The sequence below is a fragment of the Ziziphus jujuba genome, chromosome 1 (genome assembly GCF_031755915.1).
Source record: "Ziziphus jujuba cultivar Dongzao chromosome 1, ASM3175591v1".
Classification (NCBI taxonomy): Eukaryota; Viridiplantae; Streptophyta; class Magnoliopsida; order Rosales; family Rhamnaceae; genus Ziziphus; species Ziziphus jujuba.
In genome coordinates this window covers 39,537,962-39,553,390 of record NC_083379.1, presented here as the reverse complement: position 1 = coordinate 39,553,390, position 15,429 = coordinate 39,537,962, and the positions used below count along the sequence as shown (strand labels likewise).

At 31.2% G+C, this 15,429-nt stretch overlaps 2 protein-coding genes across 3 annotated transcripts; both read right to left on the bottom strand.

Moving 5' to 3' along the window:
* Positions 1-1,103: 1,103 nt before the first annotated feature.
* Positions 1,104-5,181, bottom strand: LOC107404289 (beta-1,2-xylosyltransferase). Of its 2 annotated transcripts, XM_016011237.4 has the most exons (3): positions 4,298-5,171; positions 3,587-3,736; positions 1,104-2,379 (listed from the first exon to the last, which is right to left on the bottom strand). In XM_016011237.4, exons 1-3 carry the CDS (start codon positions 5,144-5,146, stop codon positions 1,657-1,659), a joined length of 1,722 nt encoding a protein of 573 aa, XP_015866723.2. In that variant the 5' UTR covers positions 5,147-5,171; the 3' UTR covers positions 1,104-1,656. The 2 variants fall into 2 exon arrangements, with proteins under 2 accessions (XP_015866723.2, XP_015866724.2); XM_016011238.4 differs by lacking the exon at positions 3,587-3,736 and having other exon boundaries at positions 4,298-5,181.
* Positions 5,182-7,307: 2,126 nt separating this feature from the next.
* On the bottom strand, positions 7,308-10,077 carry LOC107404287 (pirin-like protein). Its single transcript, XM_016011236.4, has 6 exons — positions 9,867-10,077; positions 9,692-9,741; positions 9,508-9,546; positions 9,359-9,387; positions 8,640-8,806; positions 7,308-8,032 (listed from the first exon to the last, which is right to left on the bottom strand). Exons 1-6 carry the CDS (start codon positions 9,980-9,982, stop codon positions 7,528-7,530), a joined length of 906 nt encoding a protein of 301 aa, XP_015866722.2. The 5' UTR covers positions 9,983-10,077; the 3' UTR covers positions 7,308-7,527.
* Between the last annotated feature and the right edge of the window lie 5,352 nt (positions 10,078-15,429).

Sequence of the window (15,429 nt, the reverse complement as noted above, 5' to 3'; positions counted from 1 at the left end):
TATTATTTTGATTTATTTAATTGTCTTTAGGCTCCTCTCGACCCTAAAAACTTTTTATCTGTTTTGACTTTGAAGCCCCGTTTGCAAGTCGATAAAGTTAACAATGGATGATGACCATTCAAATTGTAGATGGCAGCAATTTTTCGACGGTGCAGAGACTCCCAAATTATTTAGAATTTATAAGTACAGTCTAAGGTTAATAGTTCGGATAGCCAGAGTTATTATTACAAAATACTTGACCACTTTGTACTCAATAATTTTTGTAGCTACAAAAGACTCTGTAATTACCAAGTGAGGAGTAGGTTTGGTTTCGGAAGAGAATGTTGCCCAAGATTTGGAAATTATCACCAGTGGTCATTGCCGTAAAAACTAGGTTTGTTACTTTGTTTACAATTTTTTTAATCATCCTATTATTATTACTATCTTTTGAAAAGTCCCAAAAGTTGTAAACTTAATTGCTTAAGAAGAGAATAACGAGAGAGAGAGAGAAAAGAGATAAGTAACTTATGACATTAGTTACCTACATTTATAACAATAACGAGTTACATTTATAACAATAACTAGTTTAATAATTTTCCTAAACACCTTTTTTTGAGGAATAATTTTCCTAATGACTTGATTACCTGATATTGATAACTTTGACGAGCTGTTATGAAGTAGGTCACTCATAAATTAAGCATAACGAAAGTCAAATTTCCTATTTGGAAGGCTATTTCTACCAATTTGTTCATTCAATGACTAGCAATATATAATGTCAAACTTTACCAAAAAAACGCAATATATACTGTTATAATGGAGCATTTAATTAATGATTTAGTTGTGATTTACATGATGTCCACGTTTAATAGTTTTCTTCGTATGATCATCGAGTTTGAAAAAGGTATTCACATGATCATTGATTTTGAAAAAGGCTACACACATGCCATTTACAAACATCAATACGAGTGATCGATATTTCCATTTCCTGAAATGGTCATTCTCTACTCAATTTCTATATCAAAATTTTCGTTTTCACGGGCATGAGAGTTGTGATACGAGTGCAATGCTGTATCATTTCCAAAGTAGATACAATATAACTCCTTTCTACTAAAATGAATAAGAGATAAACATAAATATGAGTTATGTTAATTCAAAATAACAGTTTATTGGTTTTCCATTGAATTATACTTTAATACATTCTACATCAATTGTACAATGTGGGAGTTTGTAACTATAACTAACTAAAAATCAGTATGAATGCTTCTATCCATCATCAGCCACTTCCCAAAGGCATAGAATATCAACCAAAAAAAAAAAAGTGTCATAGGTGTCAAGAAAGCTAGCATTGCGTACCCACAGTAAAGCCGATGATTTCCATTTGTCGTTTTTAGCCATCCGCGAGACTCCACAAACCAAGGGCACCCTCTTTTCTCTCCATACCATTGTTCAAACAGCATATCTCAAGTCACCAACAGGATGACCCCAACCACTGGAAAGTTAAATTCAGTTGCAAGAAATTTATGTCTTCTCTCAAATGAAATCTCATCATATGCCCATAAAAGGAGCACAAAAATAATGGTAGTCCACAAACAAATACTGAAACCCAGATGCTTTGCGATCAGTTCATTCCACTTCCCAGCAATTAGATGGACTCTTTTAACCAAAACCAAATAGCATTCAGCATCTGAGGCTTCTCATGATCATCCTAAGCTTGTCAACAACAGTTGGCGGATTTGCATATGATCCATCAAGATTAATAGCGTGATATTCCAACCCTTTCCAGTGGGCAATCAATGCAAAATGTGGCCGTCTGTATTGACTGCTAATAATCTCAAGAATCACTGTTTTGGGCATTGCAGACACTATGTGTGTAAGACCGGCACCGTGAGCACCAATAATAACTGAAGCATCTTGAATGGCCCGGACTTGCTCCTTCATTGACATGTGAGCAAACAATCCATTCACAAGGTTTATTTTGCAATCCTTATGATTAGAAGCCCAGCTCTTCAAGAAATTGAACACTTCTTCTTCATTACTCAGTCTCGACTCAACTTTACCACCATGACGTGGATGGGCTAAATAATCTTCACGTCGAACAAAGAGGACATTATGCCCTGAAACTGGCTTTTCAGCACGATGTTTATGCACTGGTAATCCAAAAGCAGCTCGGACCATTTCTCCAAACTCAGATAATCTGGCAGTTCGATGATCATCAGGGTTTTGCCACAGATCTTGTGCGGATGCACCATTGCAATTTATTTCTTCAGTCAGCCCTTTGAACATTGCAGTCTCATATCCCAAAGGAGAGAGAATAGCATGGCGAAAACACACAGGTCCAGTAAAGTTTTTTGCATATCTTAGGCTAGAAAACAATGCATTCCATGTTTCTTCCAAAGGTGCCTGAAAATATTTCCATCAGAGGAAGACAAGTCAGCAATGAAAAACCTCATATTGAAACTCTGTTCAAACCACTGACAAGCACAACAAACTAAAAAGAGTTTAGTAAAATGGACAGAATACAATCAACGTTTATTTTGATGGAAAACAAAAAAAATAAAAAAAAATAAAATTAAAAAAAAATAAAAAAAATATGACTCACAAAAAGAACAACATGCAGAGCTATAATAATCCAGAGAAAAAATTTTCTCATTGAACCTTAGGAACAAAAAGACGAACACAATCAACTTTTACATATAAAAAAAATGAACAAAAGGAAAGCCTAATAAAACATAAAAATAACAACCATGCAAGGCTACAATAATCCAGGGAAAAAAATTCTCACGTTGAACCATAGGTACAAAATGATGACGTATGATGATAACAATGATAGTGATAATCAATTTATCATGACAATGATATTCAGTTTCATATAATTAGTCATTTCTGCTAAGCATTTGGAAGAATAATAGTGAATTTTTAGTTAAAACTAAAAACATCCTCTTAATAGAAGAATAATATCTTCTACGATAAAAAAGAAATCCTCCAACTGATCAATATAGATCCAAATAAACGTTCAGAGAAAAAATTGCTGGACATAGCTTGACACACGATACCACCATGATTCAGTATAACAGTACAGCAAGCTCCACTCGCCTAAGGAAAAATCTTCCTTTTTTTTTTTTTTTTTTTTTTTTTAATCAAGGATACAGAAAACAATATAAAACCTGTCCCCCAAGATGAGAAACCTAACACACTAGAATTTTATCTAAATGCAAGCTGAACTCTATGTACAAAAACAAATAATCTTGTACAGAATTGCATGCTCCCTATAGATAAATTGAATAATAAGACAGATATGCACTTATAAAGAATACAAACGGTAACAGAAATTCATGAATCTACACCAGACAAGGACATCAACTTTGTCACAATGGCCTTCCAAAAGATATCTCCAAGAAACTTGTCAAAATGATACACAAGAAAATTGTACACATCAATTGACAAATATTTAAAATATTTACAAACTACAACCTACATTTTCCAAACTCGCATCAATTATGTAGTCTATTAGTTGCGCTTAGAAAATCATAAGTGGAGACAATTATTTATATATGGAAACTCAAAAGAAAATGGATCTCTGTTAGGAAGCACAATTAAGCATACATACCGAACAGTGGCCATCTACAAAGACCAAATGAGGTCGATTAGGCAAACCAGTCACTCTTGAAGCTACATAAGCACTATACCAATCTGTAACGGTGTGAAAAAGATTTGCATACTCGAAACGTGTAATTAAAAGAGTTGGCTCCTCAACCCACTGCAAGTTGAGAGTTCCACATCAGAACCATAGACAGAAAAAGAAAAAAAAAAAACTTATTTTATGATTACAACCATCACCACCAGAACTAGAAGAATTCATTTAAGATCATTTTCCCCAAAACTTTCTCAGTAGGGCAGATAATTACAAAAAAGAAAAATTGCAGAGCCCTATAATTTAGCAGATAATTAAATTGCTTGCCTTGGTAAAATAATCTTCCACTGGTTGAAAATTAACAGACTTTTTTGCATTTATAATTACATTAAATTAGTTCCAACGAATACGGAACTGAACGCTCTGTATTTCTTTCCAGCATCTGAGGCATTCAATTACTTGGCCTTTAAGATTCACACAAGTAAGTTATCCGTCGTAAAGGGATTCCTAAAAGATTTGAAATTTTCAAAAACCCAGATCACAATTATCAATTAATTGCCCAAAACAAAAAAAAACAAAAAAAAAAAAAAATCACATCCCAAATTAGGAAACCATCCAGCCGAAAATAGAAACAAAAAAGAACCCAAATCCCAAAAACCCTCCCAAAACAAAAAACCCTCAACCTACCTCATGGCATTCGAACTTGTCGGCCGGCACGACCCGAACCGACCCGATCAATTGCCGCATGGTGTGTCTGGAAACCTCACCTTCCGGAACATACTCATTCAGAAAGTCTTGTGTCGCGAGCCTACTCGTCTCTCCATCAGACCCAGCACCACCATCAATCTCAAAAGCTCCGTCTTCAAACACCGGCAACTCCTCCTCCTCCTTCCTCCCAATCACCTCCTCCAAACTCTCACCTCCGGCGGACATCCTAATCCTCTCCGGCGCCATCCTTACGCTTCCTCCCTCACACACGGAGCTCCGCAAGGTCTCGCTGAACCAGCATCGGAACCAACCGGCATGGGTCTTTTCCGGACGGAGGAGATCGACCCGGCGGGTAAACCCGTTGCCGAAATAAGCCTCGCAGGAGCGAAACGGAACATCAGGTGTCTGGGACCAAGGAAGATAAGAAGGGAGAATCGGCCAGGGCTTGGAATACCGAGGGTGGTTTTGGAAACGGTGGTTTTCCGTCAAAGGTAAGCGGTTTACTGTTACAGATTGTGGATTCTGGTAATGGGACTGGTGAGAAGTGAATGGCTTGGAGTTAGAGGAGAAGTAGAAGTAAAAAGACAGAGAGTTCAAGGCAAAGAGGAAGACGAGGATCTTGACGAGCCACAAGTTCCTTCTGATCATCATGGAGCTCTCTCTCTCCCACCCTCTCTGGTCTCTCTGCAAAAGTCTCGTCTTTTGCTTTTCTTTTTCTCTCTCTAAGTATGGAACAGGGGAAGAGGTGAATTGTGTTTTACGTTTTATTTTGAGCCTTGGAGAGAGACCAATGGCAGCTTGACAACTATTTGTTGTACATGACCACATTACGTTTGTAAATTCTGTTTTTGAATATTTTTTGTTTTTGTTTTTGAATTTTAATTGACTGTTTGGATTTCGTTAGCTGTATTCTTCCGTTTATTTATTATTATTTTCATTTTTTCTGGAGTGGTTTATTTTACAAATTTAATAGGAGGTCGCTCGGTTTCCCTTAATTTGGAAAATAGAATTAGATTTTGATATTTGTTATAATTGGTTTTCATTCTTGGTAACATATAATTGGTTTTGATAACAACCCAGAAACGTGCACAAGGTAATTTTCAAAAACGGGTTTAAAAACATTAAGTTATAGATTGCTTATCATTATCAACATTAAAATGCTACTTTATTTTTTACCACTAAATTTGGATAAGTTTTTTTTTTTTTTAAATAATATGATTACTACTTTATTATTAGTTTTATAAGTTTTATAAAACGATAGATTTGGTAAGTTCCGTTATCATCTCAGATGATCGCATATTATAATATCGTATAGCTCAAAATTATAGTTTGATGCCTATAATACTACTAAAAAGTATTTTTTTTCAACAAAAAATATATATATTTTACAAGGTTTGCATGTAGTTTAAACAATCAATCGTTTTTTACATTACATTCATAAAAAAAAAATTAAGAATACATTATTTTTTTACATTTCAATGTTAATTACTTCATGATATATTCAAGAAATAGTATGATATGTCACAAGTATATATACAGATGATTAGTGTCAATTATAGATTGTTGTCTTAATTGTGAATAAGTGATAGCAACTGATAATATATCATTGCTTCGTTATATTAAAAATTATAAAATAAAAAAATAATTTTTAACTTAGCTTTAAAGTAAATTTGAACTATAATAATTTAAAATGACACTAGTACTTCACGTGTGAGAAACAAATTTGAACATCATATAAAGTTATGCATAGTTAGCAACAGTATGAGAAACAATATTTTCTTCCCTTATGTGCAAATGAAATTGAAAAACTCTCATACATCTATAATAAGGTCCAGATATGATCAACTATATAAAATAATCAACACCTAAATAATCATCTAAACCATTAACCAATTTGACAGCTATCTAATGGACATCAATTCCACCGTTATAACGAGCTATAAGTCAAGGAATAAGAGAAAGCAACAGTAGCCATTAACTGTCCTTGTTGATTTCGAACAACTACACCGGTACCAACTCTCCCACCATCAACTTTAATTTTGAATCATGAGCTTCACAAAATTTAATTTTGAATCATGAGCTTCACAAAATTCAACATGTAGAGCTGCAAAATACTATTCAAAAACCAAACACCCTCTCTCCAAATGCCGCCAAACAATCTTGAAGTTCATTTCATTCCACAAACCCCAACAAATATAAGCAAAGCGGTCCTTTTGAAAATCAGATAAAGCATGTAAAAAATTGACTCCTCTCCCGCAGAACACAAAAAGCATAAACTGGTGGGTGTTATATTTCTTCCAGCCAACGCAGAAGCACAAGGCAAAGCATTTGAACTGGCTCTCCAAACAAAAATTTTAATCTTATTTATCTTATTAATTTTAGGATCCTTATATACATACGTATACATTTGGAATCCTAATCTTGATTAAGCTTTTTATTTTATTTTTTTTGGAATAATTTATTATGAATAATTTTTAAGTCTCAAATTTTGCATAGCCAAAAATAAGAATCTACTAAGAATTTTATTTCACATAATATATATACAAGTCTATTTCGTATGATGGTGAAAATAAACTTTCAGCCAAAATAAAAAATAAAAAATGATGGTGATCCTTTGAGTTTAATGCGACTTTATGACTTCCAAATAAAAAATAGTTGTTTACAACTATGTTTTATTCTTTTTCTTGTATCTATAGCCTATATGAGTTTGCTAGGTTGTCATCATAGTTATTTTTTTTTTTTTTTTTTTTAACTAGAATTAAAGAACCGGCTTTAATTGTTGGTCTTATTAGGTCAATTAGTAATGCCAAAATTTCCCAAGTATTAACCCCCTTTTTTTCTCCCCTTTCAACCAGTTGTTTTTCTTTTTTTTTTTTTTTTTTTTTTTTGGGGGGGGGGGACATCATCCAATAAACTAGGTTAGACTAATTTATTTACGAAAAATGTTAATGGTTTATCCAAAAAAAAAAGAAAAAAAAAAAGGAAAATGTTAATAGAATTCATGGTAGTTTTCCCATCTGAATATTATTATTAATGGCAATTCTATTTTTTTAATAATAAATTTGGGTACTAATTTGAAAATGCTGTACCACCTAACTAAATGGCACGACCTTTCCAATGCTAATTTGTACAAAATTTTGGATTAAATTGACAACAATTATTTCTTTCCAAACTCAATAAATAATTACTGATATAAATAATACATAGAGCTAGAAATCAAGACTAAGTGCAGCTTCAGATCTCCAATGCCTTGCTTTCTCAAAACCATTGATATAATTCTCGAAATCATCTATGGTTTGGTCAATCTCTTCCTGAGTGTTCATCACAAAAGGTCCAAACTGTACTAGTGGTTCACCCAATGGTTCACCTCCAATCAAGACAAATCTCAGGGGTTTGGAGGACTTGTTCCATGCCTCCAAACCATCCCCAGATCCTAGAAGAAGAAGATGATGACCTGTCACGGGCGAAGATTTCAAACTGCCAAACATGCCCTCACCTTCTAAGACATACACAAATGAATTCCATGATTTTGGTATTGGTTGTTGAAGGTGAGCTCCTGGCTTGAGAGTAAAGTCCAAATACATGGTTGGTGTTCTTGTGTAGATTGGTGACTTGGTTCCCAAGGCTTCACCGGCTATAACTCTTACCTTTATGCCATCTTTTGCTGCTTCTTTTATGTCCTTGCTGAGCATTTCCTGATACCTTGGTTCAATCCTGTGTTTGTAAAAAATCATATGTTTAGAATATCCAAGTTTTTTCAAAAAATAAATAATTAATTAATTAAAAAAAAAAAGAAAAAAAGAAAAAAAGAAGAAGCTAAAACTGGTCAAGATAACTTGTCAAGGGTTAGTGGGTTACTTCTAATTCTTCAAAACTTTATTCCAAAATTCCAAAGTTAGGAACATCGGCATATTAAATGTCATCATGGGAGCCATGAGATCATATTCCTTCATCATCAAGGAATATGAGTAAAAAGGGCGTATAGTTTAGACAAAACATTTCAGGCTTTGTGTTTTAAAAAAACACACAATGTGCGCTGCTGCATTCAAAAGCAACTTTGAAAAAAGTATCCCATGATGACGAATAATAATGCATCTTGTATGGTTTCCCACATATACTTATTCAAAGTTTGAAACCAAATTGACAGCATAATTGGAAGCAAGTGATTCTTTTTTCAAAATTGATTTCCAAAAACAATAGTCAATATAGTGACACCAAGTATATCACATACTTTCTCCTTGTATGTTATGGTATATACCAGTGAAGCTTATACACGTATATATATATATATATATACACACACACACACACACACACTTACATTTTGTGTTTGGAGGAGAGGTTTATCCACAATTGTAAGCCCTTTTGGGTTCCTTGGGCTGCAGGCATTTCAGAGTGAACAATCCCTCTTCCTGCAGTCATCCACTGCAAGTCACCAGCTCCTATTGTTCCCTTGTGCCCTTCAAAATCTTCATGTGTGACAGCTCCCTAATGTTTCAAAAAATTCCATTCAAACAGCGTTAATTTATCATACACGTGGTCTTCATTAACCTATCAAACATAATACTAGCAATAAAAACTTGACACTCTGTTTACACCCTGTCCATGGACGGTGTATAAAGCAAAGTCAACCATGGCGAATGGTACTACTATTTATTTCTGTACATGTCCAGGTTAGCCTGGAAGACTGACCCAGTACAGTGTGCCAACCTTTTTTTTTTTTTTTTTTTTGGGGTTATTATTTAATTATTATATTGACCATGTTGGAATTTAACAACCACCATACTGACTGACGAATCGCCTAAAGATTAAAAGAGAGAAAAATTAATGCACAAAATCACATGAAAATGGATATTTTCCTGGCGATCCATTTTAATCATTAAAAGCAAATAAATAAATAAAAATAATGAGTTTGTTTGTTTTGCTGGAAATGGACAATTGTAAGCAACCCATTAGTTGGAAATTAAAAGCTCCATCTTTTTCCACTAAACGAAAACAGACAAAAGGAATATAATACATGTTTATTTTTATACATCATACCTGCAACATGTATGTCACTGTCTCAAACCCTGAAACGGACAAAATTGAATCGTTAGATTTAATTCAAACCAAATGTTTTTTGCAATGTCCATATGTTAGTTCTGAACAGAAAACAAGAGAAAATTAAGATGAAAGGAAATGGTAAAGACCTCTGTGTGGATGATCAGGAAACCCAGCAGGAGCAGTAACTGCAATACGGAAAACAAAAACATGGTTATGATTATTATTATCATCATCATCATCATCATCCTAGAAACAAGATAAACATTATCGTATTTACATGTATGGAAAAGAAACAGAGTAAAAACAGAGGAACATATAAAATATACCCACCTGAGAATTCATCCAAAACAAGGAAAGGATCAAAGTATTTAAGCTCAAACCTGATAAAAACAAAGCAAACCCATTAATCCAAACAGTTCAAATTCATAAACAATTCACTCATCCAATGAAAACAAGATCATTAAAATCATCTTTCTGTCTCACATATATATATATATATATATACCTTCCTATGCTCCGTCTAACAATGGCTCCAACTCCTTCATGTTGAGGCCTAGCCAAGAATTTCCTGACTACAGGGCGAGGTTCTGTAACAATACAAGAAATCTCTCTCTCAGGCATTTTTTTTTTTTTTTTTGTCCTATCTACAACAGGTGTCGTTGAAACTTGGAACAAACTTACAAGTATGAAATACAGAAAGATAGAGAGATATGAGAGAAAAAAGAAGATATTGAAACCTTATATATAAGGTTGGTAAGGTGAGGTGAAGGAAACTTAATAGAAAGTTTGGAAAAATTAGAAGGTCAAAGAGGAAGTGTTGGCGGCCAATAAGACCCACATGGTGCATTTGAGTTTGCTTGTGGTGAGAGGACTTGTTTTGCATTGTATTTTAATTTTCCAGTGTATAACGTCAGCATAGCGTTATGGTGATGGGATTATTGGGATATGGTTCTATGCTTTTTGCTTGTTGATCCTAGCCGTTGCATGAGTGCCACGATACTTTGCGGTCATGGTCCATGCTCTGCCCCCTTTCTCAAGGCTTTTTTATAGCCCCGAGTGGACAATTTTGGGGCACGCTTGTTATGCTCTGTTGGGGGCACAGTTTTCTTCACCTTAAATATCAATTAAATTTTTGGTCCAATGTTATCATTTTCACAACTTTATATATATATATATATATATATATATATATATATATATATATATATATCCATTTTAAGTTCTAGCATGCTTTCAATTTTTTATTTTTATTTTATTTTATTAAAAATAGATGATTCAAATTCAAATTTATTATGGTAAAAATAATATTTCTATCACTGTTTTTTTTTTTGGAATAAATTATCTCAATATAAACTACCAATTGTTCTTACGTTTCGTATGATTCGAACTTGTATTTTTATAGATACAAATAAAAATACTCTATTATAGGAATTAACTCACTTTGTTAATATTTCCATCAGTGTAGGGTGGGCTGTCTTTGCAAGAATAAGATACTTTAATTCATAAAAATGCTTTAATAGTATAAAAATAAATATTTTACTTTGAAATTTTAGGATGTAAAATCTAATTTTAGTTTTTTCATTTTTTGTATAGGATAAATTTTATTTATTTATTTTTAAGTTTTGTTATTATTTTTTATATCTTAACTTTTAAAAAATTATCATTAACCTCTTCTTAGTTTTTCATATATATCGAAGCAAGCCTTTTTGTTTATTTTTTATTTTTTTACCATTTAATTTTTAACAGTTCAAAGTCAAAAAAATAAAAATTAATATTTTATTATTGACTTAACATTTAAAATTTACAATTTTTATCTTTAGTTGATAAAATTAATTAGTAAAAACTAACAAAAATGGCACATAACTCTTTTTTTGATAAATTTAAAAAAGTAAAAGAAGGCAAATAATAATTTCTTATAAATATGATATCAAAATTAAATAATGATTAAATAAAATTTTTCATTTTGGATATAATGTATAACATAAGAATATACTCCTTCCTTCGCATTTGAGGGATTTCATTAGGCAGTAACAATGCAAATGATTGATTGCCTTTTTCTTTATTTCCTGGAAATAAGTTTATTGCCAAGTAAATAAATAAGAACTTTCCGAATTCACTATAATTCAAACATAGATGTATATTTCTCTATGTGGAAATAAGAGACTAATCAGTTTTATTGGTTTGAATTTATGTCCAACAATTCAACACACTTTTATAGAAAAAAAAAAGTGATATTTCAAGAGTACGGCAGAAGTAATATGCAAAACCCATATAATTTCCTAGAAACTACATTTTAGTAATATTCAGCATACATTTTGGAAATGTGAAAATGAATCAACAATATATGTTTTTAAATAAAAAAAAAAGTCAACAATGTTAAGTAAATATCTAAACTTTCAAAGTCATGAAATCTTGAAATCAATTAAAATTGCTTGGATTCTAATGGTTATCCTCCATTAAAATCTTAAGCTTGAATCTATATTGATGTCTAATCTATATTCAATTTTATTATGATTATTATTATTATTTTTGTGCTGAGAATCCATATTTAATTTCGGTCTTTTTCATTTTGTTATCTATTATTCCTGACCAAACAAAGATAGTTTATGAGAGAATAGGAGTCAAATCAAAGAATAGCACGACATAAGTGATCTAATTAGAGATACCCCCTCACAAGTATCTAATTCTAACCACAAATCGTTTACTACAACTATTCATTTGCGTAATCACGAAGTTGAAAAATGCTTCTTCGGATGATAATGCTGCAACGAATTTCGATTAAGACCACATTTCAAAAATTAAAAAAAAAAAAAAAACATTTTTTCTTTGTGGAATTGTCTATTCCATATATGCATAATTAGATGATCAAATATTGTTTGTCAAAAATAAAAGTGCAACCACCGTCCCATTATTATGTACTATTTTTTCCTTTGTTTTTTTTCCTAATTATATATATATATATAAATATGTGTATGTATTTTATTATTATTATTTTGTGCGGCTTCCAAAGGGAATTTAGTTATATAGATGGAGACCTGGAAATTAACGAGCAAAGTTAATAATCAAATTAGCTAAGCAATCGTCATCAAGACATCAACCAAATAAGAAGTTATAGGCTAATGATATGGTGCGTGGGCCAATCATAATGGAGAACAGCCCAGTAAATTTGGTGGGCCTGGACCCATAAATTGTCACACTGACATCATTGATACAAAAGCATGACGCGAGGACAACCGTTGGATAATATGATAAAAAGCGAGTCAAAATCAAAGGGAAGAAGACCCAGTTTAAACATGATTCCAAGCACATACAAAATAACGTGTGGAATTTTGAAAAACCACCGAAACAGATTTATCAATCTTTTTATTTTATTATTATTTTTTTTAAATTTTTTTATCTTCTCAATGATGATATAGCAATTACGAATGATGATGGTTGCAACTTTTATGTCTTTCTTTCACATAATGAAAACTTCTCCTTCCATATTCACCCAAAAAAATATAAAAATAAAAATAAAAATAAAAACTTAAACTTGCAATTCATTCATTCATTTATTTTCTTTCTTTTTTCACATCAAGCTGGATACAATCAATGGTTTTATTTTATTTTATTTTTTGTAAAGCACCTGAAATCATGGGAGGAATATATGTATAGCTTAATGGTAATCATATATAGGATTGATTTGATAATGAAATTGTAACTAAGCATGACTTAACTACTTAATAATGAAAAAGAAGAAGCATTGGCCTAAAAGGCAATGTCATGATGTTTATACATGTGATTTCCAATGCTAATAATTCCTGCTTCCATAAAATTAGGATTCAAATTCTTCCCTTTTTATTACTTTTGCCAAAAATTTACATTATTCACCATCTCCTTTAATTTTTTTTTAAAATTTTTTTTATTGGAGTAGCATACATTATATCCCTCATTATTCACCATCTTCTTAATTTGCGTAGTAATAATAATTGAATCTACTATAAACAATGTAACAATAAATTCATATTACTTTTTCTTTACAGGAATAATGATGCGATATAACATTAAATTTTTCAATAAGCAATTTCAAACTTTGAATTTATAAAATTAACAAAAGAAAAAAAAATTAAAGTAATTCAATACAAAGTACATGTTGCCAAAGTCTTTTTCTTTTCCAAGTTTCTTTAAGCTATCAAAATATATATGTTAAGAGCTATTAAGAGATCACAACTAAAACATGAATCAAATTAACATTTATAATATTAATTGGAAAACAAGTTGGAATTTGACAAATGTATAAATCTTGATAATGATTGTCACAAAGGTCCATCAACTTGACAGAGAAATAAACACAAAAACATAAAAGCAAAAATGAAAACAAACAAACAAATGAAATGATGATTGACCTTGATCATTGATAAAGGTCATCTAATGAATAAGATTAAAAAAGTTTGCTCATATCCAACTGTTATACATCATGAAAGATCGTCTAAACGAAAGAGAAAGGAAATATATATATATATATATATAATATCAAATTAAGATAGAAAAACAATATGTTAATACATATATATATACAAAATTGAATAGATCAAACATACAAGCATAATTGTTTAAAAGTTACTTATCTAATTGATTATCTATTTAACATTATTGACTGCAATTTGCAGGATTCAGACTTCTTTTATGGTGAATATTAATCAACATTCGATACTTGGTCTTCAATTACATATTAACCAGCATTCAATTAATGATGCATAAACAGGAAGAAAGTAAGCAGCGAGTGACCATGTATGGACCAATGGTTTGCAAGTGAAGCATACAAACAAAATTGAAGGGATCAAACATACAAACATAATTGAAGGGATCAAACATACAAACATAATTGTTTAAAATTAAGTTGTCTATTTTATTGATTATCTAGTTTAACATTATTAACTTTGCAGATTTCAAACTTTTTTACTAGTGAATATTAATTAATATTCGATGTCAAGTCTCCAATTACATATTAATCAAATTACATTTAATTGAGCGTTGAATTAATAGTGCAAAGAAATATGTAAGATAAACAAGAAGAAAGTAAGCAGCGAGTGGGCATGTATGGACCAATAGTTAGCAAGTGAAGCATAAACTTTTAGTAGCAAATATTGCCAAAACCATTGCCATCAAAACCGACTTTTACCCTCAAAAGTTGATGGGCCTTCATTTCTAATTCCCAGTGCGGCAAGCTTACTACGTACCAGGACATAGCCATAGCCCCAGGGCATATGGCACACGCTATCCACCACCCTTTATTCAATGCCCCCCAACTTTCTTTTCTTTTCTTTTCATTTTCCTTTTTTGGTCCCCCCAATTGATATATAGTTTAATTTATGTATTTACTCAATTCAAATGATGATAAATGTACCTCCAAAAACAAAAAATCAAATAAAAAGAAATCAAATCAGAAGTTTTGAAACTCATGGAGCTAGAATCTCAAAAACAGTTGATAGTTTTTACCCAAGGATATTCACCATGCTTTAAAAAGTTAAAAAGGTTTATCATAAGTAAGAATAAAGTCGAATATTATTTAATAAAATAATTTAATTTGACATGGTCCTAATATAGTTATAAATCACCTAAACGTAATTAATTAGTATTATAAAGATAAAAATATCTATTGAACGTTGCTGTCCTTATCAATAAATATTAAGTTAAAAGGCATGCGTATGAAATAAACTAAAAAATTGATATTGAGAAATTTTCTATACTTTGTGTGCCTTTGGTTTCTTTTTAAACTTCACTTTTGGCTTCTATTATAATTCTCATTATTCTATTGGAATTCTCATTAAATGTAAAATTTGATAAACCCATAAATTTTAGATTTTTTTTAATAATTTACCTTTCTAAAATTAAAATTTAAAAATTAGTGAGAGGTAATTTATCAATATTTTCATTTACTATACCAGAATTTTAAAATTAAAATTACTAATATAACCTTTAATAACTAATCAAATTCTGTTTTTTCATATTTTACACATAGTAATAATATATGTATATATATAATGAAATAATATTTTATATCTATTTTGGTCATTTTATATAATTAA